The sequence below is a fragment of the Cetorhinus maximus genome, chromosome 19 (genome assembly GCF_964194155.1).
Source record: "Cetorhinus maximus chromosome 19, sCetMax3.hap1.1, whole genome shotgun sequence".
Classification (NCBI taxonomy): domain Eukaryota; kingdom Metazoa; phylum Chordata; class Chondrichthyes; order Lamniformes; family Cetorhinidae; genus Cetorhinus; species Cetorhinus maximus.
In genome coordinates this window covers 10,436,132-10,459,419 of record NC_135897.1, presented here as the reverse complement: position 1 = coordinate 10,459,419, position 23,288 = coordinate 10,436,132, and the positions used below count along the sequence as shown (strand labels likewise).

Here is a 23,288-nt window from a genome sequence, read left to right as displayed (position 1 = left end):
CCATCTGTCATACCTTCCAGTTCTGAGGAAGGGTCCCATAGCTGAAACAGTGTATTCTATCAATAGATGCTATCTGACCTGTTGAGTGTTTATAGCATTTTTTTTTTTATTTTGCTTTGGATTCTGGCAGCTGCTGTGTTCTTACTTCTGTAATAAAGTTCAGCGTTCTGAGACCCACCTGAGAATGTGCAGTGTTTAAAACTATTCCAGGTGTGGTTTATCTGCATGTGTTTCAACACAGCCTGTGATTTGCCTCTCGATACCTATGATCAGCCAGCTCACTTTATCCTTTCAGTGGGCAGTTTCATTTCTGTTACAATTGAGGCCTGTATGAAATTAGAAGTTAAAATCAGAGGGAAAGTTTTTCCAGCACAAGAGTGGGAAGACCTGACCTGTGAGAGATTAAATTCGAGTTTTACAGCCTCATTTGAAACCAAATCTGGATTCATTAGTCTGATGAGCAACAACTCCTTAGCGCTAAATTAAATTAACCCACAGTACAAATCGGACAAAATTAACAAGTTGTTCTGATGAAAGGTCATCGACTTGAAACATGAACTCTGTTTCTCTCTCCACAGTTACTGCCTAGTCTGTTGAGTATTTCTGCCATTTTCTGTTTGCATTTTAGATTTTTATAAAATAATATGTCTGTTTCCTGACAATGTAATCCTCTATTACTACAGTGTTTCTGCACTTCACTCTTTTTTGGTAAGTCATGCTTACTCTGCATTGGTTTTACTTATTGCTTACCTCCCCAAAGTTGTTGTCTTGTCACAGGTATTTTTGTTAACTCAGCATTCTCGTGGGATACTTGGACTCATGTCCTTCTCTCCTTATCTACTTCCTTTCCTTGCTAACATGCTCTCAAATGTGATGGAATGTCACCCGCTGCATTGGAAAGCAGTAAGTTCGAGCCCAAGAGTTTGGAAAGATTTGTTACAAGTGCAGGTGTCCCAGACCTCTGAAGCATCAAGAATCTGTCACAATGCACAGGATAGAAGATTGGCTAATTAACAGGAAACAGAGTTGGGATGAATGGGTCATTTTCAGGTTGGCAAACTATAACTATTAAGTGGAGTGCCACAGGGATCAGTGCTGGGGCCTCAACTATTTACAATCTATATTATTGACTTGGATGAAGGGACTGACTGAATCGCAGCCAAATTTGCTGACAATAAAAGATAGGTAGGAAAGCAAGTTTTGAGGAGGACACAGAGCCCGCAAAGGGATATAGATAGTAAGTGAGTGGGCAAACATTTGCCAGATGGAGTATAATGTGGGAAAATGTGAGATTGTCCAGTTTGACCGGAAGAATAGAAAAGCGGAATATTATTTAAATGGAGAGAGACTGCAGAATCCTGCAGCACAAAGGGATCTGTGTGTTCTTGTACATGAATCACAAAAAGTAATTAGGAAGGCAAGTGGAATGTTGTCCTTTATTGTAAGGGGGTGGAGTATGGGAAGTCTTGCTACAGCTATACAGAGCATCAATGAGACCACAACTGGAGAACTGTGTACAGTTTTGGTCTTTAAGGAAGGAGATACTTGCATTGGAAGCAGTTCAGAGAAGGTTCACTAGGCTGATTCCTGGATGAAGGGGATATTTTATGAGGAAAGGTTAAGCAGATTGGGCCTATACTCATTGGAGTTTAGAAGAATGAGAGGTGATCTTATTGAAACATATAAGATTCTGTGGGGGCTTGACAGGGTAGATGCTGAGAGGATGTTTCCCCTCATTGGGGAATCTTGAGCTGGAGTCTCCCATTTAAGGCGGTGGGTTGTCAATCTTTGGAATTCTCTACCCTGAGAGCAATGGTAAATGACTATATTCAAGGCTGAGTTAGACAGAATTTTATAAAAGCAAAATACTATGGATGCTGGAGATCTGAAGTGAAAACAGAAAGTGCTAGAAAAACGCAGCAGATCTGGCAGCATCTGTGGAGAGAGAAACAGTGTTAGAATTTTGAGTCCAATATGACTCTGCTTCAGAACTGGACAAATTTTTGTTCTACAAGGGAGTCAAGGGTTAGGGGGCTGCAGGCATGAGAGCAGAGTTGAGGCCAGGATCAGATCAGACATGATCTTATTGAATGGTGAAGCAGGTTTGAGGGGCTAATCATCTACTCCTGTTCCTATTTCTTATGTACTCCATGTTCTAGGCTGCAGATGTCTCCATAAGGCACTAAACTGATTTAATGAAGAATTTAAATTCATTTTACGTTTTTCATGACCTCAGGACACCCAGAAGCACTTTACAGCCAGTGAAGTACTTCTGAAGTGTCGTTACTGTTGTAGGAAATGCGGCAGCCAATTTGCGCACAGCAAGCTTCCACAAACAGCAATGATGTAAATTACCAGCTCATGTTTTAGGTGCTGGTTGAGGATTGCGAAATAGTGCCATGGGATCTATTACATCCACCTGAAAGAGCAGAAGGGGCCTCGGTTTAACTCGGTCTAATCTAAAAGATTGCACCTCTGACAGTGCAGCACTCCTTCAGTGCACCACTAGAGTGTCAGCCTGGATTTTGTGCTCAAGTCTTTGGGCTGGGATTCAAACCAACAACCTTCTCACTCAGGCACAGGAGTGCTATCACTGAGCCACTGCTGACATTAGTGGAGAGTGAATATTATATAAGAGCCACAGTGGAGTATTTTTGGAATGATATAGAAGGGAGTTAGTGTGTCTCTAAAAGGCCTGCAAACATGGATATCACCTCGTGTCAACCTCTTCCCTGTTCAGTGCACCCACATGTAAATGGACCTAACTAACAGATTAAGCAGATGCAATTAGCAAATTGCTCAAAGTGCCCAAGATACACATTTCGGAGAGGTCCCCGGCATGTTACGACCCCGTGAAATACTTGCATTTCTTGTAACTTCTGCAACTTTTGCCTTAATTACCCAGGCACCCTGAGTCAGGGAAGGGGAAGAGTTAACAAGTTGTGCTGGCCCATCCGATTGAAGGCTCCCTGGACATTAAAGTTCATTCTTACAGTTGGATGAACTCAAGTAAATACTTCCTCATGAACGACAAAATCCTCAAGTGTTCTTCCAGAAACTAGTACCAATGTGATTCAGAAGCAACATAATCTGTGTTGGAATACAAGGTGTTGGTTTGACTGCTGACAAGAGTGGTGGAAAGAATACATTTTGCTACAATGTGTCCCAGCTATCCACGTTAAATCTTGTCTCTTTTGCCTTGCAAGCCATGAACAGCTCAGTAGTAAAAAAAAAAGTCATTTTTAAAAATCTCACAACATTGTAATATTCTCAGATTAGTCAAGTGCAAATTCATTACGCAATAAATTGCTCCTGTGAATTTCATGCCAAAAGATCGAAAAAAGTAAACTGCCAATTTGCCTCAGTGCCGTGGTCTGTCTGCAGCCTTGACATATGTCCTCATTACACTGGACAGCAGAGATTAAATTGCAGCATCAATTTGTCTCTGTGCACAACGTGCTATAAACTCACAGGCCTGTCATACCATGTTTGTGGATAGCTCCAAAAATAGCTTTCCTGGCTTCTGGCTGAACTCTCCTCCAAAACATAGTTACTCACCTCCTGCATACATCCAGAAGAACTAGCTTAGACATCCACTTCTTCCACCACCGGCGCACAGTCTCCGCAGTGTGTGCTATCTACAGGGCGCGCTGCAGTCAGTCACCAGCATGCTCCAGTCCTGTGACCTCCGGCACCTTGGAGAATAAAGCTAATTGGTATTTGGGAACACCCTCACCTCCTGGTCACATACCATCCTGATTTGGACATATATCACCAATTGTTCATCATTGCTGGGTTAAAATTCTAGAATTCTCTCCCTATCAACATTGAGAGTTATCTTCACCACTAGGATTACAGTAGTTCATCAAGGTGGCTCACTACCACCTTCAATAAATAAATGCTAGGCAATAAATGCTGAGACACCCAAATCTCCAGAAGGAAGAAGTCAATCACTATATTTTATAGGGCAAATCTTTTCAGGACAATTATTTGAGGATAACTGCATAAACAAGTGATCTGACATCTGCTGAAAGGGCAGGCAGTTTGCTAATTGAAGTAAATCTAGACAGCTGGAATGTTCCAGTAGATTCCTGATGAAAGGTCATCCACCTGACTTTATTCATCTCTCTGCAGCTGCCAGATCTGCTGAGTGTGTTCCAGCATTTGATGTTTATATTTCAGATCTTCAGTATCCACTGCCTTCCTATTAGAATTTTCCAGGAACTTTGCCCAGAGATGGTTAAACATGGAAACAGCTCCCAGCACAGAGCACACAGCTGCAGTGGGGGTGGGGTGTTTTCTTTTATACTTACATGCAATGTGGGCATCGCTGGCTAGGCCAGCATTCTTATTGCCTATCCCTAATTGTCCTTGGTGGTGAGCCACCTTCTTGAACCACTGCAGTCCATGTGGTGTAGGAACACCTATGCTGCTGTTAGCAATAGAGTTCCAGGATTTTGTCCCAGCGACAGTGAAAGAACGGCGTTATAGCTCCAAGTCAGGGTGGTGTGTGGCTTGGAGGGGAACTTGTAGATGGTTGTGATCCAATGTATCTGCAGCCCTTGTCCTTCTAGGTGGTTGAGGTTGCAGGTTTGGAAGTTGCTGTCAAAGTAGCCTTGGTGAGTTTCTGCAGTGCATCTTGTAGATGGTACACACTGCTGCTACTGCACATCGATGGTGGAGGGAGTGAATGTTTGTGAATGGGATGCCAATCAAGCTGCTTTGTCCTGGATGGTGTCAAGCTTCTTGAATGTTGTGGAAGCTGCACTCATCCAGGCAGTGGAGAGTATTTCATCACACTCCTGACTTGTGGACAGGCTTTGGGGAGTCAGGAAGCAAGTTACTCATCACATGATTCCCAGCCTCTGACCTGCTCTTGTAGCCACAGTATTTATATGGCTGGTCCAGTTCAGCTTCTGGTCAATGGTAACCCCCAGGATGTTGATAGTGGGGGACACATGGACTGCAGCAGTTCAGGAAGGCAGCTCACCACCATCTTCTCAAGGTCAACTAGGGATGGGCGATAATTGCTGGCACAGCTGGGAAGCCCTCATCCTATGAATGAATATAAAAAAAAGGTCATGGTAATACCATTGAATGTCAGGGCATGATGGTTAGATTCTCTCGTGTAAGAGATGGTCTTGTGTGAATGTAACTTGCTACTTATCAGCCCAGGCCCAAATATTGTCCCGCTCTCCTCGCATTTGGACACCAGCTGCCTCAATAGCCAGTGAGATCGCGCACAGCCTCAATGGAATGGGGAATTTGCTGGGGAGAACGCGCGCAGCCGCAGTGAAGCGGTTGCCAGGGAGAACGCGCGCAGCCGCAGTGCGGAGGTTGCTGGGGAGAGCGAGCGCAGCCGCAGTGCGGAGGTTGCTGGGGAGAACGCGCGCAGCCGCAGTGCGGTGGTTGCTGGGGAGAGCGAGCGCAGCCGCAGTGCGGAGGTTGCTGGGGAGAACGCGCGCAGCCGCAGTGCGGAGGTTGCTGGGGAGAACGCGCGCAGCCGCAGTGCGGAGGTTGCTGCGGAGCGCGCGCGCAGCCGCAGTGCGGAGGTTGCTGGGGAGAACGCGCGCAGCCGCAGTGCGGAGGTTCCGCTCGAGAGCGGGAGATGGCGGCGATTTGAAGAAAGGCCGTGGGTGGCGGTTGTTTGTCCCTCACCTGGGCCGAGGAAAGGGGTGGAGGGCCTGACAGTGTCTGCCACCCCCACCCCCAGAATAACTCCGGGAGGACGAGAGAACGTGAAACCGCTCCCAAGCTGGACTGAACCGGAGCTGCAGCGGCCATAATGAGGCGAAAGAGACGGAGCGATCTGGCCGATCCTGAGGCCCCGCTCCGGGCCCCACCTCCGCCTCCGGCCCTCGGCCTGGCCGAATGCTTGTGCCCGGTTTGCCAGGAGCTGCTGGCGGAGCCGGTGACGCCGCCGTGCGGACACTCGCTGTGCCTGGGCTGTTTTCAGCAGACGGTGGAGATCAGTAACCTGAACTGCCCGCTGTGTCGCCGCCGCCTTTCCAACTGGGCGCGGACCAAGGCCCGTCTCGGCAACTTGGTTAACACGGAGCTGCAGGAGCAGATCCGGCAGCAGTTTCCTCAGCACCGGAACGAGGAACCCAGCGACCGAGAGGGTGAGTCAGAGCCCTAAGCTTCTATTCCTAAGGCTTAAAATAAACAGGAACTGTACTTTCGGTAAGGTTTATTAAGTAGGGCCAAGTAATATAAAGTCAATAGAAGTAAACGTAAAAGAAGTAAATTGAAGCCAGGAGAGGACTGCTTGGTTGTGTGGAATGCGTGTCCTGTAATATGTGGGAAGTGGTGGATGCTCCTGGTGACCTACACGACTGCATGTGCAGGAAGTGTCACCAGCTGCAGAAGCTTGAGCTGCAGCTTTCAGAGCTCGAACAGCGGCTGGAGTTTCTGGCGTGTCCATGAGGCTGATAACTATGTGGATAGCACGTTCAGAGAGGTAGTCACACCACAGCTTAGGAGCATGGAGGTAGAAAGGGAATGGGTGACTGCCAGACAGTCCCAAGAAAACTAGGCAGGTAATGCAAGAGTGCCCTGGGCCTCACAAATCGATTTTCCATTTTGTAAGCTGGTGAGGGCACTGATTCCTCAGAAGAGTGCAGTCAGAGCCAAATTTGTGGCACCACGAGCGGCTCAGCTGTGCTGGAGGGGAGGAAGAAGGAAAGAACAGCTATAGTGATAGGGAGTTTGTTTGTTAGGGGAACAGACAGGTGTTTTTGTGGCTATGGACATGACTCCAGGGTGGTATGTTGCCTCCCTGGTGCCAGGGTCAAGAATGTCACTGGCTGCAGGACATTCTTTAGGGTGAGGGTGATCAGCCAGAGGTCGTGGCCCGCGTTGGTACCAATGACTTAGGTAGGAAAGGGGATGACACCCTGAAAGCAGATTTTACGGAGCTAGGAAGGAGATTGAAAAGCAGGACTTCTGAAACAAATTCCCAAACTAATCTCCATTAAGGGAACAGCAGCCCATAGACTTTAACCAAACACAGGCAAAGCATTTTCACCTTACAAATTCAAATGAGGTTCCTTTCACTTTGGTGACACAGTGGTAGGCTTAGACCTTACATTGCCTCTGCTCTGCACACAGGAAACTGCTATCTGTTATACCTAGCACAACTCATTGAATGTCAATTCTCATTGTATCACCAGCCCCTTTGAACTCCACCTCTTCTAACAATAAAACCCCTTTTCATAGTACCAATTTTATTAGCAATATAAATATTGCTTGGTCTCTGCTAGCTAGGTGCCAGATTTCACTCCCCTTCGTGAATGCTGTATTCAACAAAATGCAAATGCACTGTACCTCTTACATCTCAAAACTAGTATACGTCAAAGCACGTAGACTAGCTGGCTTTAATCCAATTAAGACACACCCACATACTAAACCTCTATTTTAAAAGAAAAATAATTTCCAATAATATACATTAATAGTTTCATGCCATCCCTCTCCCTATCAAAAAATGAACCTTCATAATTCTAAAAGATGCCTTCATTTTAATAACCCATCTCACACTATCTCCTATACTTATTACACTATTACATTACCAGATGCATACATTAACACAATACAATATACACAAGTCCTTGGTAACAACAGAAAACACTCCAGCTCAGTGTCTAGGTTTTTTTTTTAAATGTCCCATTTTCATTTAAGCTTCAAACTCTTGATAATGCATCTGCGAACAGATTTTCTCTTCCAGCAATATGTACAACGGATAGATTAAATGGTTGTAATAGTAGACTCCATCTGAAAAGCCTTGCACTTTTGTCTCAAAATTTGTCCAAAAACTTCAAAGGATTATGGTCTGTATAAATAATTGTTTGCAGCATAAATTTCCAAAATGCTGCAATGACAACACCAAACAGTCTTTTTTTTATCGTTGAATATCTTCTCTGTTGTACCTTCAGCTTCTGTGAAAAATACCCTATCGGCTTTTCAATTCCTGTATCATCTTCCTGTAACAGTACAGCCCCAATGCCTATGTCACTTGCGCCAATAGCCAACTTGAATTGCTTGGCATAATTGAGTACCTCCAAAACTGGTGGTGTAGTTAATACAGTTTTCAAACTATCGAATGACTTCTGACATTCCAGTGTCCATTGAAACTTCTTGTTCTTTTTTAATAGTTCAGTCAGTAGAGCAGCCACTCAGCTAAAATTTGATAAAATTTCTGGTAAAACCCACTTGTGCCCAGAAATCTCATAACTTCTTGTTTTGTTGTAGGCACCGGGAAATCCAATATAGCCTTGACTTTCGCACCTCTCGGAGCCAGCTTACCATGTCCAATGGTATGGCCTAGATACGTAACTTGCGCTTTTGCAAATTCACTTTCAGCCAAGTTCATCACCAAATTAGTTTCTTGTAGTCGAGTAAATAATTCTTCCAGATGCTGTAAATGCTCCTCCCACATCTGACTGAAAACAATTAGATCATAAATATAAACAGCACAATTGCTTGGACCTGCAATTACTTTGTCAGTCTTTGAAATGTCGCAGGTGCATTCTTCATACCAAATGGCATTCCTTTAAACTGATATAGTCCACTTGGCATTACAAAAACTGATATCTCCTTTGCTCTCTCCGACAATAGTACCTACCAATATCCTTTTAGCAAGTCAATCTCATAAATTTCGATTGTCCCACTTTCTCAATGCAATCTTCCAACCGTGGTATGGGATATTAATCCATTTTTGTCACTGCATTCACTTTTTGATAGTCCACACATAGTCTTTGTGTTCCATCTGGTTTCGATAACAGTACAATAGGCGAACTCCCATTACTGCAACTAGACTCAATGAAATCATTTTGAAGCATGAAATCAATTTCTTTTTGTACTTGTGATATCTTTGTCGGATTTAATCTATAAGGATGTTGCCTTATTGAAGATTAAATTTCGATACATACATCATGTATAGCTAAATGTGTCTTTCCTAACTTATTTCCACAAATGGGGTTGTGTGACTGCAATAGCTTTTCCAAATCACTTGCTTGGAAGGTAACTCAATATTTCATTTTAATTTTCAAGCAACCCCTTGTTAACCAATTTGATTAGAGGAAAATCAATTTCAGAGTCCTACCTTTCTACCTCTTGCTTATCACCCACTATCACTAATACCTCTTTTGTTCCTCTTCCCTGTCAAAGTACTTTTTAAGCATATTTACATGACTGCTTTCTTCTATCTGGAGCATTTATTAAATCATTTACTTCACTCAATTTCTTTTCAATCCTGTAAGGCCCACTAAATCTTGCATTTAATGAATCACCCAGTACTGGTAACAAAATTAGTACTTTCTCTTCAGAAACTAAACTGAGAGTTTTAGCTTTCTTATCTGTTTTCACTTTCATCACTTGCTGTGATGTCTTTAAATGTTCCTTGGCCAACTCACATGCTCTGTTCAATCTTTCCCTGAAATTTGATACGTAATCCAGGAGAATAGCTTCTGAACTTTGACCCACCAATTTCTCATGAATCAATTTCAGTGGTTCCCTTATCTCAAGACCATAAACTAGTTCAAAAGGGCAAAACCAGTAGATGCATTCGGAGCGTCTCTAATAGCCAATAACAGAAATGAAATTCCTGTATCCCAATCCTGTGGATAATCCTGACGGTATGCTCTCATCATAGTTTTAAAAGTTTGATGCCATCTTTCCAAAGCTCCTTGTGACTCTGAATGATAAGCTGTTGACTTAAACTGTTTTACCCCAAGCTGTTCATTATTTCCTTAAACAGCTGTGACATGAAATTTGACCCCTGATCTGATTGTATTTCTTTAGGTAAACCATATCTCCTAAAAAAATTTAATTAACTCCTTCACAATCTTCTTAGTTGTAATATTTCTTAAAGATATCGCTTCAGGAAACCTGGGAGACACATCCATTATTGTCGTTAAATATTGATTTCCACTTTGTCTTAGGGAGGGGTCCTACAGAATCAATCATGACCCTGGTAAAAGGTTCTTCAAAAGGCGCCAGCTTAATCACTGCTTGTGGTTTTTCTGCTATTTGACATGTATAACAGGTTGCACAGAATTTGACTACATCCTTTTGAAGTACTGGTCAAAAAAAACCTCTGAATCATTTCCTGTGTTTTCCTAATACCTAAATGTCTCCCCATTGGAATTTCATGAGCAATCCTCAGAATCTCATTTCTATTCACCTCCCTCCAGCTTTCATTTGCTGAGACATGATCTGACCACCACTTTCTCATTAAAATATCTCCTCAAAGATAATAACATACTGGAATGCATTTTGGTCCTGTTTCTGAATAAGCTTTCTGATATAACTGTTTTAATTGCAAATCCTTTTTCTGTAACTCTATTAATCTCTTTGAGTTAAACATTTCAGCTGAACTGTCCTGTATGCCTTCCTCTGAATAATGCTATCAAACACAGTGCCAGCTAATTGGATTTCAACACCACCTTCTTGCCTTTGAACTGCCTGCTTTTCTTGTTCTTCCCTATGAGCCTTTGGTCTTGTTACAAGACAAACAAGAAACAATCCAGGATGTTTATTCTGTAATACCTCTGTTGAAAACACTTCTACAGGCTGCTCAACCACCATAGGCATCACCCAGAATAAATTGAATCCCTTGCAATGGGCAATTTTTTCCACCACCCCTACTTCACCCGTCTTCCATTTTCTCTTTAAATTTACCTTCCACAATGGAATAGATTTAGCATCTCCATGAACCCCAATTATTATTACCTGCTCCTGCAATACTCCCTTTGAACAACAAATATCACTATCCTACAACATTAAGGATTGACTAGCCCCTGTGTCTCTTAAAACTTTAACAGCTTTTACCTACTCCGCCCTGTACACATGGAAAAACTTTCCCTTTACACGCAAAGTCTTTAAACGTTTTTGCAACCTGCTGCTCAGAATTCACAGTACTTTTACTTCCAGAGCTTTTCTATACCCCAACAACTCTAACAGATTTTTCCTACAATCTCCAACACTGATTTTGTGTGCCCCACTTACAATGAAAACAACCCAATTTTCGAATGTCACTTCTACCTTCAGCACCTTCCTTTTTATTCTGAGAAAAAACTTCCTGGGAACTTTCAGCTACTCCTTCTCTTCCCTGACTACCTACCTTCCTTTCAGCTTCCCACTTTATATCCTTTTCCAATTTGAAAGGGTGACGAAAAAAGGTTTAGCTGTATGAACTAACTCAATCATCAGCTATCTCTGCTGCTTGTCTTACAGAATTAACCCTCTGTTCCTCCACATGAGTTCTCACTACCAAAGGGATTGAATCTTTAAATTCTTCCAAAAGAATTACTTTCCTAAGAGCTGCATATGTTGTTTCTATTTTTAACACCCTTATCCACTGGTCAAAATTACCTTGTTTTACTCTTTCAAACTCAGTATAAGTTTGACCATGCTGTTTTCTCATATTCCTAAATTTCTGCCTGTATACTTCAGAAACCAACTCGTATGCGCTCAAGATAGCCTTTTTCACCACATCATAATTCACTGATATTTCTTCTGATAGCGAAGCATATACCTCATGCAACAACCCAACAACTTAGACTGTAATAATAAAGTCCAGTTTTCCTATGGCCATTTCATCTGTTTAGCTAGCTTCTCAAATGAAATAAAGAAGGCTTCAATATCTTTTTCCTCAAACTTTGGAAGAGCTTGTACAAATTGAAATATCTCCCCACTGGGTTCTACTCTGGAGATAAGTCCTTCCTCACCTCTTGGCATCTCTTTTTTAACTCCAACATTTTCAGTTGCCCTGCCGCCCCCGGTCTCTCTCCTTCCTTCCCCTCCTCCGCCCGCCCCCGGCCTCTCTCCCTTCCTTCCCGCCTGCCCCTGGTGTCTCTCTTTCCCCCTCCCCCCATTTTCTAATATATTCTTCTTGGTATACACTGAGGACAATTGGTATCGTCGAGGGAGCTTACTTCACAAAACCTACCTTAAAGAATAGGTGCAGGACACCCGAGGGGAAAGATAGCATTGAATTTGTATCCAGCTAAAGAGCAATTAATAAACCAAGTCAAAGTAAGGAGGAAGTAGATTCTAATAAGCTATTAACTTTAAGATCGCAAATGCTGGAAACCTGAAATAAAAACAGAAGATCCTGGAAATATTCAACTGGTCTGGCAGCATCTGTGGAGAGAGAAACAGTTCAAATTTCAGGCCTGGTGAAGGGTCATCAGCCTGAAACATAAACTCTTTTTCTTTCCACTGATGCTGCCTGACCTGCTGAGTAGTACCAGTATTTTCTGTTCTTATTAACTTAAAGTTGACAATGGTCTTAACTATTAAGATACTGGACTTCCTGAGCTTGCAATAGGCCTTGAAATAAAATATAGAAAAGTGATAAATTTGGAAGACTCCTTCAAGGGAAGGATAGAGAGGGAAAATCTAAAGCTTGGGACAAAATTTAAACCTATGGGTATCTAAAAGGAAAATAAGATATTTAGGTACTTTGCCTATTAAAGTGCACTGGTTAGGAGGTAATATACTGGCATGGACTAAGGATTGATTAAAAATAGAAAACAGAGTAGGAATAGATGGGTCATTCTCGCGTTAGCAGGCTGTGACTAGTGGGGTACCACAGGGATTAGTACTTTGGGGCCAATCTATTCACAACATAGATCAATGATTTGGATGTGGGGACCAAATGTAATATTTCCAAGTTCACGGGTTACACAAAGCTGGGTGGAAATGTGTGTTATGAGGAAGTTGCAAAGTGGCTTCAAGGGGGTTTGGACAGACTTAGTCAGGTGGGCATGAAGAACATGGCAGATGGAATATAATGTGGAAAAATTTGAGGTTATCCACTTTGATAGGAGGAACAGATGTGCAGAGTATTTCTTAAATGGTGAGAGATTAGAAAGTGTAGGTGTACAAAAGGTCCTGGATGCCCTCATCAATAAGTCACTTAAGGCAAACATGCAGGTGCAGCTTTCACATTGAGGATACCCTCCACCGTGTTGTATGGCACTACCACCTTGCTAAATGGGATAGATTTCAAACAGATCTAGTAGCTCAAGACTGGGCAGCCGTGAGGCGCTGTGGGCCATCAGCAGCAGCAGAATTGTACTCAAACACAATCTGTATCCTCATGGCCCAGCATATCCCCCACTCTACCATTACCATCAAGCCAGGGGATCAACCCTGGTTCAATAAAGAGTGCAGGAGGGCATGCCAGGAGCAGCACCAAGCATACCTAAAAATGAGTTGTCAACCTGGTGAAGCTATAACACACGACTACTTGCGTGCCAAACAGCATAAACTGCAAGTGATAGACAGAGCTAAGCGATCCCACAACCAACGGGTCAGAGCTAAGCTCTGCAGTCCTACCACATCCAGTTGTGAAATGGTGGAGGACAATTAAATAACTCATATATCCCCGTCCTCAATGATGGGGGAGCCCAGCACATCAGTGCAAAAGACAAGGCTGAAGCATTTGCTACAATCTTCAGCCAGAAGTGCCAATTGGATGATCTATCTCACCCTCCTCCGGAGGTCCCCAGCATCACAGATGCCAGTCTTCAACCAATTCAATTCGCTCCATGTGATGTCAGGAAATGGCTGAAGGCACTGGATAGTGCAAAGGTTATGCGCCCTGACAATATTCTGCCAATAGTACTGAAGACTTGTGCTCCAGAACTTGCCGCGCCCCTAGCCAAGCTGTTCCAGTACAGCTACAACACTGGCATCTACCCGGCTATGTGGAAAATTGCTCATGTCTGACTTGTACATAAAAAGCAGGACAAATCCAACCCAGCCAGTTCCCACCCCATTAGTCTACTCTCCATCATTAGTAAAGTAATGGAAGGGGTCATCAACAGTGCTATCAAGTGGCACTTGCTGAGCAATAACTGCTCACTGACGCCCAGTTTGGGTTCCGTCAGTGCCCCTCAGCTCCTGACCTCATGACAGCCTTGGTTCAAACATGGACAAAAGAGCTGAAGTCCTGAGGTGAGGGTGAGAGTGACTGCCCTTGACATCAAGGTCTCCTTTGACCGAGTGTGGCATCAAGGAGCCCTAACAAAACTGGAGTCAATGGGAATCAGGGAAAACTCTCCACTGGTTGGGGTCATACCTAGCACAAAGGAAGATGGTTGTGGTTGTTGGAGGTCAATCAGGAGATCAATCACCTGAGATCCAGGGCTGCAGGAGTTCCTCAGGGTAGTGTCTTCAGCCCAATCATCTTCAACTACTTCATCAATGACCTTCCTTCCATCATAAGGTCAGAAGTGGGGATGTTTGCTGATGATTGCACCATGTTCAGCACCATTTGGCGACTCCTTAGATACTCCAAATGCAGCAAGACCTGGACAATATCTAGGCTTGCGCTGACAAGTGGCAAGTATCATTCGCGCCACACAAGTGCCAGGCAATAACCATCTCCAACAAGAGAGAATCTAACCATTGTCCCTTGAGATTGAATGGCATTACAATCACTGAATCCCCCACTATCAACATCCTGGGGATTGCCATTGACTGGAAACTGAACTGGACTAGCCATATAAACACTGTGCCTACAAGAAAAGGTCAGAGGCTGGGAATCCTGTGATGAGTAACTTGCCCCCTGACTCCCCAAAGCCTGTCCACCATCTACAAGGCATAAGTCAGGAGTACGATGGAATACTCCCCACTTGCTTGGATGTGTGCAGCTCCCACAACACTCAAGAAGCTTGACAGCATCCAGCACAAAGCAGCCCGCTTGATTGGCACCAGATCCACAAACATTCACTCCCTTCACCACTGACACATAGCAGCAGTGTGTACCATCTACAAGAAGCACTGTAGGAATTCACCAAGGCTCCTTCGGCAACACCTTCCAAATCCACAACCATTACCATCTAGAAGGACAAGGGCAGCAGATGGATGGGAACACCGCCACCTGGAAGTTCCCTTCCAAGTCACTCGACATCCTGACTTGGAACTATATCGCCGTTCCTTCAGTGTCGCTGGGTCAAAATCCTAGAACCCCCTTCCTAATAGCACTGTGGGTGTACCTACACCACATGGACTGCAGTGGTTTAAGAAGGCAGCTCACCACCCCTTTCTCAAAGGCAACTAGGGATGGGCCATAAATGCTGGCCCAGCCAGTGAAGCCCACATCTCGTGAATGAATAAAGAAACAAAAATGTAGAATCGGTTTGGGTGGGGTGTTAATAATAGATAATAAGGAAATGGCAAATGACATGAACAAATAGTTTGCTTCCCTCTTCACTTTCAAAGATATAAAAAACATTCCAGTCATCACTGAAAATTAGGAGGTGGAAGGAACAGGGGTAATTGGTGAAGTTACAATCATAGGGAAGCGGTACTGAGCAAACTGATGGAGCTGCGGCTGACCAGTCTCCAGGTCCTGATGGACTTCATCCTAGGGTCTTTAAAGAGGTGGCTAATGAAGTAGTGTATGCACTGGTGTTCAATTTCAAAAATTCGCTAGATTCTGAAAAGCTTCCATCAGACTGGAAGGTAGCAAATATAACGCCTCTATTCAAGAAGGGAGGGAGGCAGAAAACAAGAAACCATAGGCCAGTTACCTTGACATCTGTTGTGAGGAAGGTGTTAGAATCAATCATTAAGGAGGTTATAGCTGGGCACTTAGAGAAACTCAAGGTAATCGGGAAAGTCAGCATAGTTTTGTTAAAGGGAAATCATGTTTAACCAATTTGTTGAAGTTCTTTGAAGGAGTAATATGTGCTGTGGATAAAGGGAAGCCTGTAGACGTGCTGTACTTGGATTTCCAGAAGGCGTTTGATAAGGTGCAGCATCCAAGGTTATTGTGGAAAATAAAAGGTCATCGATGTAGGGGGTAACATATTAGCATGGATAGAAGATTGGCTAGCTAGCAGAAAGCAGAGAGTATGCATTTTCTGATTGGCAGGATGTGACGAGTGGAGTCTCGTAGGGGTCTGTGCTGGGGCCTCAACTTTTTACAATCTATATCAATGACTTATATGAGGAGAGTGAAGGCATGGTAGCTAAATTTGCAGATGACACAGGTAGGTAGGAAAGTATGTTGTGAAGAGGACTTTAAGGAAGTTGCAGATGGATATGGATGGGTTGAGTGAGTGGGCAAAAATCTGGCAGATGGAGTATAATGTGGGAAAATGTGAAGTTCATTTTGGCAGGTAGAATAAAAAGGCAGAGTATTACTTAAACGGAGAATGACTGCAGAATTCTGAGGTGCAGAGGGATCTAGGTGTTCTAGAGCATGAGTCACAAAAAGTTAGTATGCAGGTAGAGCAAGCAATTGAGAAGGCTAATGGAATGCTATAATTTATTATGAGAGGAATTGAACACAAGTGTAAGGATGTTATCCTTCAGTTATACAGGGCATTGGTGAGACCACATCTTGAATATTGTGTGCAGTTTTGGCCTCCTTATTTAGGGAAGGATGTAAATGCGTTGGAGGCTGTTCAGAGGAGGTTTACCAGATTGATACCTGGAATGAGTGGGTTGTGTTATGAGGATAGGTTGGACAAACTGGGCTTGTTTCCTTTGGAGTTTAGAAGAGTGAGGGGTGACTTGATTGAAGTAGATAAGATCCTGAACAGTCTTGACAAGGTGGGCATAGAAAGGATGTTTCCTTTTGTGGCTGAGTCCAGAACTATGGGGGAATGTTTTAAAATTAGCAGTTGCCCTTTTAGGACAGAGATGAGGAGAAATTTTTTTCACTTGTGTTGTGTGACTTTGGAACTCTGTCTCAGAAGGTAGTGGAAGCGGGGTCACAATATTTTTAAGGCGGATGTAGATTCTTGTTAGGCAAGGGAATCAAAGGTCGTCAGAGGTAGATGGGAATTTGGAATTCAAAACACAGATCAGCCATAATCTTATTGAATGGTGGTGCAGGCTCAAGGGACTAATGGCCTACTTCTGTTCCTATTTCATATGTTTGTAACATCTGTACCCAATAGCAATACAGGTACGCTTAGTATAAGCTAATATAAAATCCTTAGATATTTTACGTAGAGGAAATCATCAGTAAGATAGGCTGGGCTTTTCAAGAAAAACAATGCTGGCTGTTTGCTTTATTGTCTGAATGTAGTTTATTTATTCAATCTGAGATATTCTCCCCCCCCCCCACCCTCGAGAAAAGTAAATCTTTCACCAATTAAGTTCAGCCTTTTTTAAGTTTATAATTGTGCTCTTCGTATTGTAACTGGCATTTTCTGCATAATTAACACAATGCTAAGTGTGCTGTTCCTTTTAATTGTTGTCTGCTGCAAGCACTTAACAGCTTTTAAGTCAAATTACAAAGCTATGCCAGCTGTAACAACATCTGGTTCAAAACTTTAAACGGCCTTCAGGTAAAATAACATATTAGAAATTGTGCTCACTTGCCATGACAAACGTAATAACTGTCCAGCAGAAAAGCAAAATACTGCAGATGCTGGAAATCTGAAATGAAAACAGAAAATACTGGGCACTACAATACTCAGCAGATCTGGCAGAATCTGTGGAGAGAGAAATAATGTTTCAGGTCAAGGACCTTTCTTCAGAATTGAATACCAGCTGGCAGTTGTGTACAGCAGGCAAAGAGCAGATATGCATAAGTGAAGGGGACTCTGTATCTGCTAATCTATTAAATGATGTAACTCTCAATTGCATATTACACCAAACCTAAATCATAAATTGGGCCAAAGTTAGTTTAAAGTTTAGTGTGTAGAATTTAGATGTGTAATATGGTTGTTGAGAGTTAACGATTCGTGAATAGTATAACAGTTCTTCACTCTTTTTGCTTCTTGTCAGACATATATAACAAACGAGTTAGCCATTGGTGGTAGCAGGGTCACTTCTGTAATAAGGAACAGGAGTCCCAGGGATTGGTGGAAATGTTTGGAAATGAGTAATGCACTGGAAAACTGACCTATCCATTATTTTATAAGTTGACAGATTGCGCTCACGACCTCAATTATCCAAACCTGGCGAGGTTCGACAGGAGTATGAAGAGCAGATCAGTAAGGTGAGAAGTAGATTATGTAGATTTTTATTCCATGCAGAAGAGATTTAACTATAGAAATATGGTTCTGTGCTTGTGCAGCTGATGTAAGATTTGTACATTTTTAGGTCATCTTCATCTTAATTAATTTTGTTAATTTAAATACCAGAGTACACAGGCATCAGTGTAACAATACAGAACCTGGTCTTTAATGAGACATTATACTACAGGTTCATCACACTTACCAGTGTATGTATATGGGTCTTTACTGAGCTCACATTGTGTTTAGCTGCACCACATTCTACATCCAGCATGAGTACTGGTTCATCGTGTTCCACAATCCAGCATATATGCAAACTTTTTGCTTGACCTCTGCATCCCATACATACTACCACTAAATCAATGCATAGATACATAAAACTGACATTAGATTAACAACATGGATGCAGCAAGATTCATTTAGATCCTTAATCTCTTCCAAAAGATATGGGTGACTTTCATACATTTCACCAGATCTTTATTCTTAAGAAGAAACCCTTGCCTAGGCCCATTTACACAATGCATCCTGGGTTCAGCAGAAAGCTGTTTTAACATTGTATCTTGAGTCCAGGACTTTGAGATATGCTGGGAAAGCAAACCGTTATTTGCACACACTTCATTATATTCTTCCTTGCATGGACTCTATGAACCACTTGTGTATACAGGGGAGTTGACTGATAGATCTTGATGTAGATGGGCATGCTCTCTTTTCTTTGGGTACAATCCTATTTTGATTGTGGAAGTATTATCTCACGAGTGTAACTAGCCAGGATTGAATAATGTTAATTGTAGTGTCAAATGAACAAAGCATCCATAGTATCCTATCTTCTATATTCAGGGAAAAAATGTGAAGTTTCATAAGTTGTTTTTCACCTCCTTTAGGGGAATACATAATAAAAAAATACCCTGACCTACACCATCTTAGTTAGTGGGCTCACGTAACTGACTGGCCCCATAGACTTGAGATGAATGGAGTTCCCATTGCTAAGCCATGTTTCCTCCCCACAAGTATGTTGTTGGCTGTACATCCTCATGTTTTTCTACCATGTTCCTTGATAGTGGGATGGCTTTAGGTCCGATTTCCCTGTTCATTGAATCACCAATAGGCCTAAACATAAAGCTTGCTACTGGTTCAATGTCCTTTTTATGGGTGCAGACTTAAAGAAACCATGTCCTGTCTGCGAATATTAGACAGTTTGTGAAAAATCCTATGCTAGCCTTCATATTGGGTGCAGGACAACGTGCCTTTCTTTAAAGCCTGGACTTGGGAAAGGCTGATGGGTTGCATTCCCAAAGTACAATTAGACAAATGAGCAGGCTCTTTTTTTTCCCCAGCCTTTGTTACCTGGTATAGGGGCACCTCAGTGGAATGTAGCTATCTTTCTTCGAGAGGAGATCAATGTCAACTAAAGGCATACTACTGTGCTGTTGCCAAATCTCATAAGAATGATTTCACAGGCAAAATTTTTGTTGCATTTACGCCACAATCTTCTAGTGTCAACTTACCATATTGGCTAATCACATGGTAGAGAAATAAAACATTTCTGTTGATTTTTTGCATTCAAAAGGCATGGATGCTGGAAACACCATTCAGAATGTGTACGCTAACAAATAGCTGGCAAACTTCATCCTATCAGCAAAATCAACTTCCAATGATTTAGCTGATTAAGGCTCCATGTAGTTGAACTATACAGATTAGGAAGATCTTAGATTCAGTTCCCAATCTGTGTTTAGCTGAACTGTCACACCAATAGTAGAGGAGTTAAAAAAATTGGAGACAATTGCTGCTCTTAATCATTATCCAGTGATGCTTGCAAGGAGCACACTTTTGGGGTTAGGATGACTTTGTCCATTGTTACATATAGTTGAATACTAGTAGTGCCCACTCAGTAGGTTCACCTTTCATCAATGTTTTTTTATTTAAAATCAACTTCTGTCACGGCCAAGGGACAATTTAAGGTAAGCTCTACAATCAATTTTCCCAAGTAAAATACAGAAAATAATAGAGCAGAGTGAAATAATGTGTTGATTAATAGATTAGTGTCTTTACACAGGTTCACACAGAAATGGCTATTTAGGTGAGTGACCACTTATGAAACTGTATCTCAGCAAGGAGTCAATGCCATCAGCAGGAAAGAGAGAGAAATGGCTGCCCATCTGCATGGCTTTCAACTCTGCACAGGAACATAATAACATGGGTACAGCACTTCATTGGATAGATGCATTGCAATTTGGACAGGCTCCAAGTGATCATTACATCTAAAGGTGCCGGCTGCACAGTTTGAGCAGTGCATCAGGAATTCAGGCTGTTGTTGCAATGCTGATTGTCATGACTCACTGGAGACAGTGAGCTCCACTGCTCCCTGAGCCACAACAAACGTGAAAAAAGTTTGAGCAACCCACTTAATTATTTAATTTAGGTTAACAGAATACAAGCACCATGTTTGTAAATTTAATAAGTAAATAACTGTTTATTGAACAAATTGTCTTTAACCAGTGGCAAAAGAAAGAAATATAAACTGCTAACATCTAACTCTATAACTTAAACTCTACCCCTCCTTAAATCCCTATACATACACATACAAGACTAAGAAAAACATGGATTTTAAGGGTGGGATGAAACAGTCAAATAGCACCAATTCCAGAGTACAGGATTCGATGGGTTGATTTTTATCGATGTCTTCCAAATTCCTTTCAGTTCTTTGCTGGTGGTCTTCTAGCACTTGCAGTATTTAGTTCACTGGCTGAGCACTTGCCTTTCAATGTCTCTAACAGTGATTTTCCCCACTGCCTCTTGAGAGGGGTTTTCAGAGAGAGAGCTGGGTATAGAGATATGAGGAGAAAAAGCCAGCTAGCTATTATTGTAGAATTACTGGAATCTTACACACACAGGAGAGAGAGGTTTAGGTCTATTTCCTTTCAGGCTAGGAGCTATTCTGCTGCACTGCTCTCACACAAGCCCTGGCCATCTGGTCAGGAGCCAATTAAAACGTTGCCAGGCATTTGATCAGGCTCCTCCTCAGCACCATCCTGTCTTTCATGGCACACTCTGTATATCCCTCACATTGTTCCAGTAGACATGTCCTTCAAACTTTAGCCATTGTAATTTTAATCCATAGTCCAACAGAAATAAAAAGATATGTTCTTTACAAGATACACCCTTTGAAATGCTTCTTTGTGTGAATAAAAAGTTGTTAAAGCCTACTAGAAGAAATGTTTCTCTTCCTGGGATGTGGATGTCGTTGACAAGGTCAGCATTTGTTGCCCGTCTCTAATTGTCCTTGAGAGCAGGTAAAAGTCAACCACATTGCTGTGGATCTGGAGTCACATGTAGGCCAGACCAGGTAAGGATGGCAGATTTCCTTCTCTAATCAGATTTTTTTTTTACAACAATCAATGATAGTTTCATGGTCACCATTATTGAGACTAGTTTTCGATTCTAGATTTTTTTTAAAATTACAAATAATTATGGAAAAATGCCCGAAAGTTAAACTTAAATCTAACTATATCGTCTGCTCTGAGTATTGCTCAAATGTCAGCGTAAAAGAGCTGAGACTAAGCAATCCTTTTACATTTAAATTTAATCTTTGGATGTTTTATCTTGTTCTCTTTCCTCAAAGGGTTGTTTCTACTCAGCTGAAACTGATCAATATAATGAATAGAGTGGCATAACACGCTAAGTATTAGTTATGTCTAATAGATTTAAACCATATATGTGACCAGTTACTATGAATAGTGATTTGTAAAAGCCAATGTTACTGTTTAGCATTTGTAGAAGAAAAGATGCTAATTTAATTTCTTGAGGATTTCCACTTTACCACCTTTTTATAAAATGTTTTGCCTTTTACCCATCTAATATTGTTTTTACAATATTTAAACACTTTTTAATGGCCAGTAAGTAATTAGGTTCTCTTAATGAACATGGTTGAATCTGCTTCTGTGAAGTTGTTTAAAGTTTCTGGGATATCTTCCCTCTCGACCTACCTCTCTAGTACAAAATCAACAATCATCTTTGAAGCAAGGCAATAATAGGCTTTTGGCGCTCTTCAGAGAGGCACTTGTATACATATGAAGTCACTGTCTTTACTTCATGGTGGTTCCAAGAAGATGCTTTCACATGTGGTATTGGTTCTGCTCGACAATATAGATACTTAACAGTATCTGACTATTGAGTTTGGTTCATACTTAGTGGCTGTTCACCATGCAAAGAGCCATTAACATTTGATTATTTGGAATTTTATATCACTTCTGCTGTAATGTTGATTATGCCTACAAATGTGCAAGTGCAGAGAAGCTTGCAACTACACTACAACTGTGTAGTGATTCTGATGAGTTGCCTGTAAAATTCAGGCTGTCATAAAGCTTGGTATAATTATACATTACCAACTGAATTTTGTGACAGGATGCATCCTTTCCAAGGAATTATTTCATGAACTAGTTACTTCATGATGTTGTCAAATTAAAAGCACTTTGGAGTTTCTTATGATATTGTATCTAAATGGAAAAAATGGACAGTATTCTCATTGGCATCCAGGCTGTGATACAGTATTTTATATTTGTTTTCTTCAATATTTCTTCTTTTATTTTGGTCAACATTGAGCTCTTGCTTATCTGTGGGAATACAGGTTTCTGAAAGCTGAGGTAGAAGTTTCCCAGTCCTGCAGGAAACCCCTTTTGGGCCATCTCAGGAATGTGTGCACTTGTTGGTCTGTTTAGAATTAATCAGGTGAATAAATTGGCTGGAGATTACTAAAGGCGCACCATGATAAGAATATTGGCCCACTTGGTAAACGGCACCAATGAAAGAGCTTATGAAAGGACTCGTTTAAGATGGGGTTCCGAATTGCTTGTGGTTAACCCATAGTGGGAATATTAGAATCTGAAGTCAGTTTCTTCAGCCATAGATAATGAGATGATCATGCTGGAATTACTTCACAGTTGAAGGCAGAACGCCATGCTCGTGAAGAGGAGGAACTCCGAGCCAGTGAAGACTTAATCCAGAAGATATTGGCAGAGGAGAAGGAGCAACTAATTTATAAAGAACAGCAGAGGAAGGAAGTGGATGAACAATTAAAAAGAGATGAAAAACTAGCTAAAATGCTGAGTGAGAAGGTGGTAAGTCACTATCAACTGATAACTTTGGATGCTTTCAAGATATGAGCTGATGAGCCTCAATTAATTCCGTGCTTTTTCATTAAGCTAAAGGAACACAATATTGCTTAAGAAAGCTAGTTGATTTATAAACGGCTCCATAATGTATTTTAAGGTTTCTCTTCAGAACTTTTGCAGGGAGCCATCAACCTTT

At 41.9% G+C, this 23,288-nt stretch overlaps 1 protein-coding gene across 2 annotated transcripts in view; it reads left to right on the top strand.

Moving 5' to 3' along the window:
* Nucleotides 1-5,562: 5,562 nt before the first annotated feature.
* The window catches only part of LOC144693633 (E3 ubiquitin-protein ligase RNF168-like), a 31,629-nt gene continuing 13,903 nt past the window's right edge, over nt 5,563-23,288 (top strand). Inside the window, exons 1-3 of one of the 2 annotated variants that reach the window (XM_078563467.1) lie at nt 5,563-6,122; nt 17,892-17,968; nt 22,922-23,098. In XM_078563467.1, coding sequence (XP_078419593.1) covers nt 5,786-6,122; nt 17,892-17,968; nt 22,922-23,098 — 591 coding nt within the window. In that variant the 5' untranslated portion in view covers nt 5,563-5,785. Of the gene's footprint in view, nt 6,123-17,891; nt 17,969-22,514; nt 22,710-22,921; nt 23,099-23,288 lie in introns of those variants that run through there. The other variant, XM_078563468.1, reaches the window with a different exon arrangement.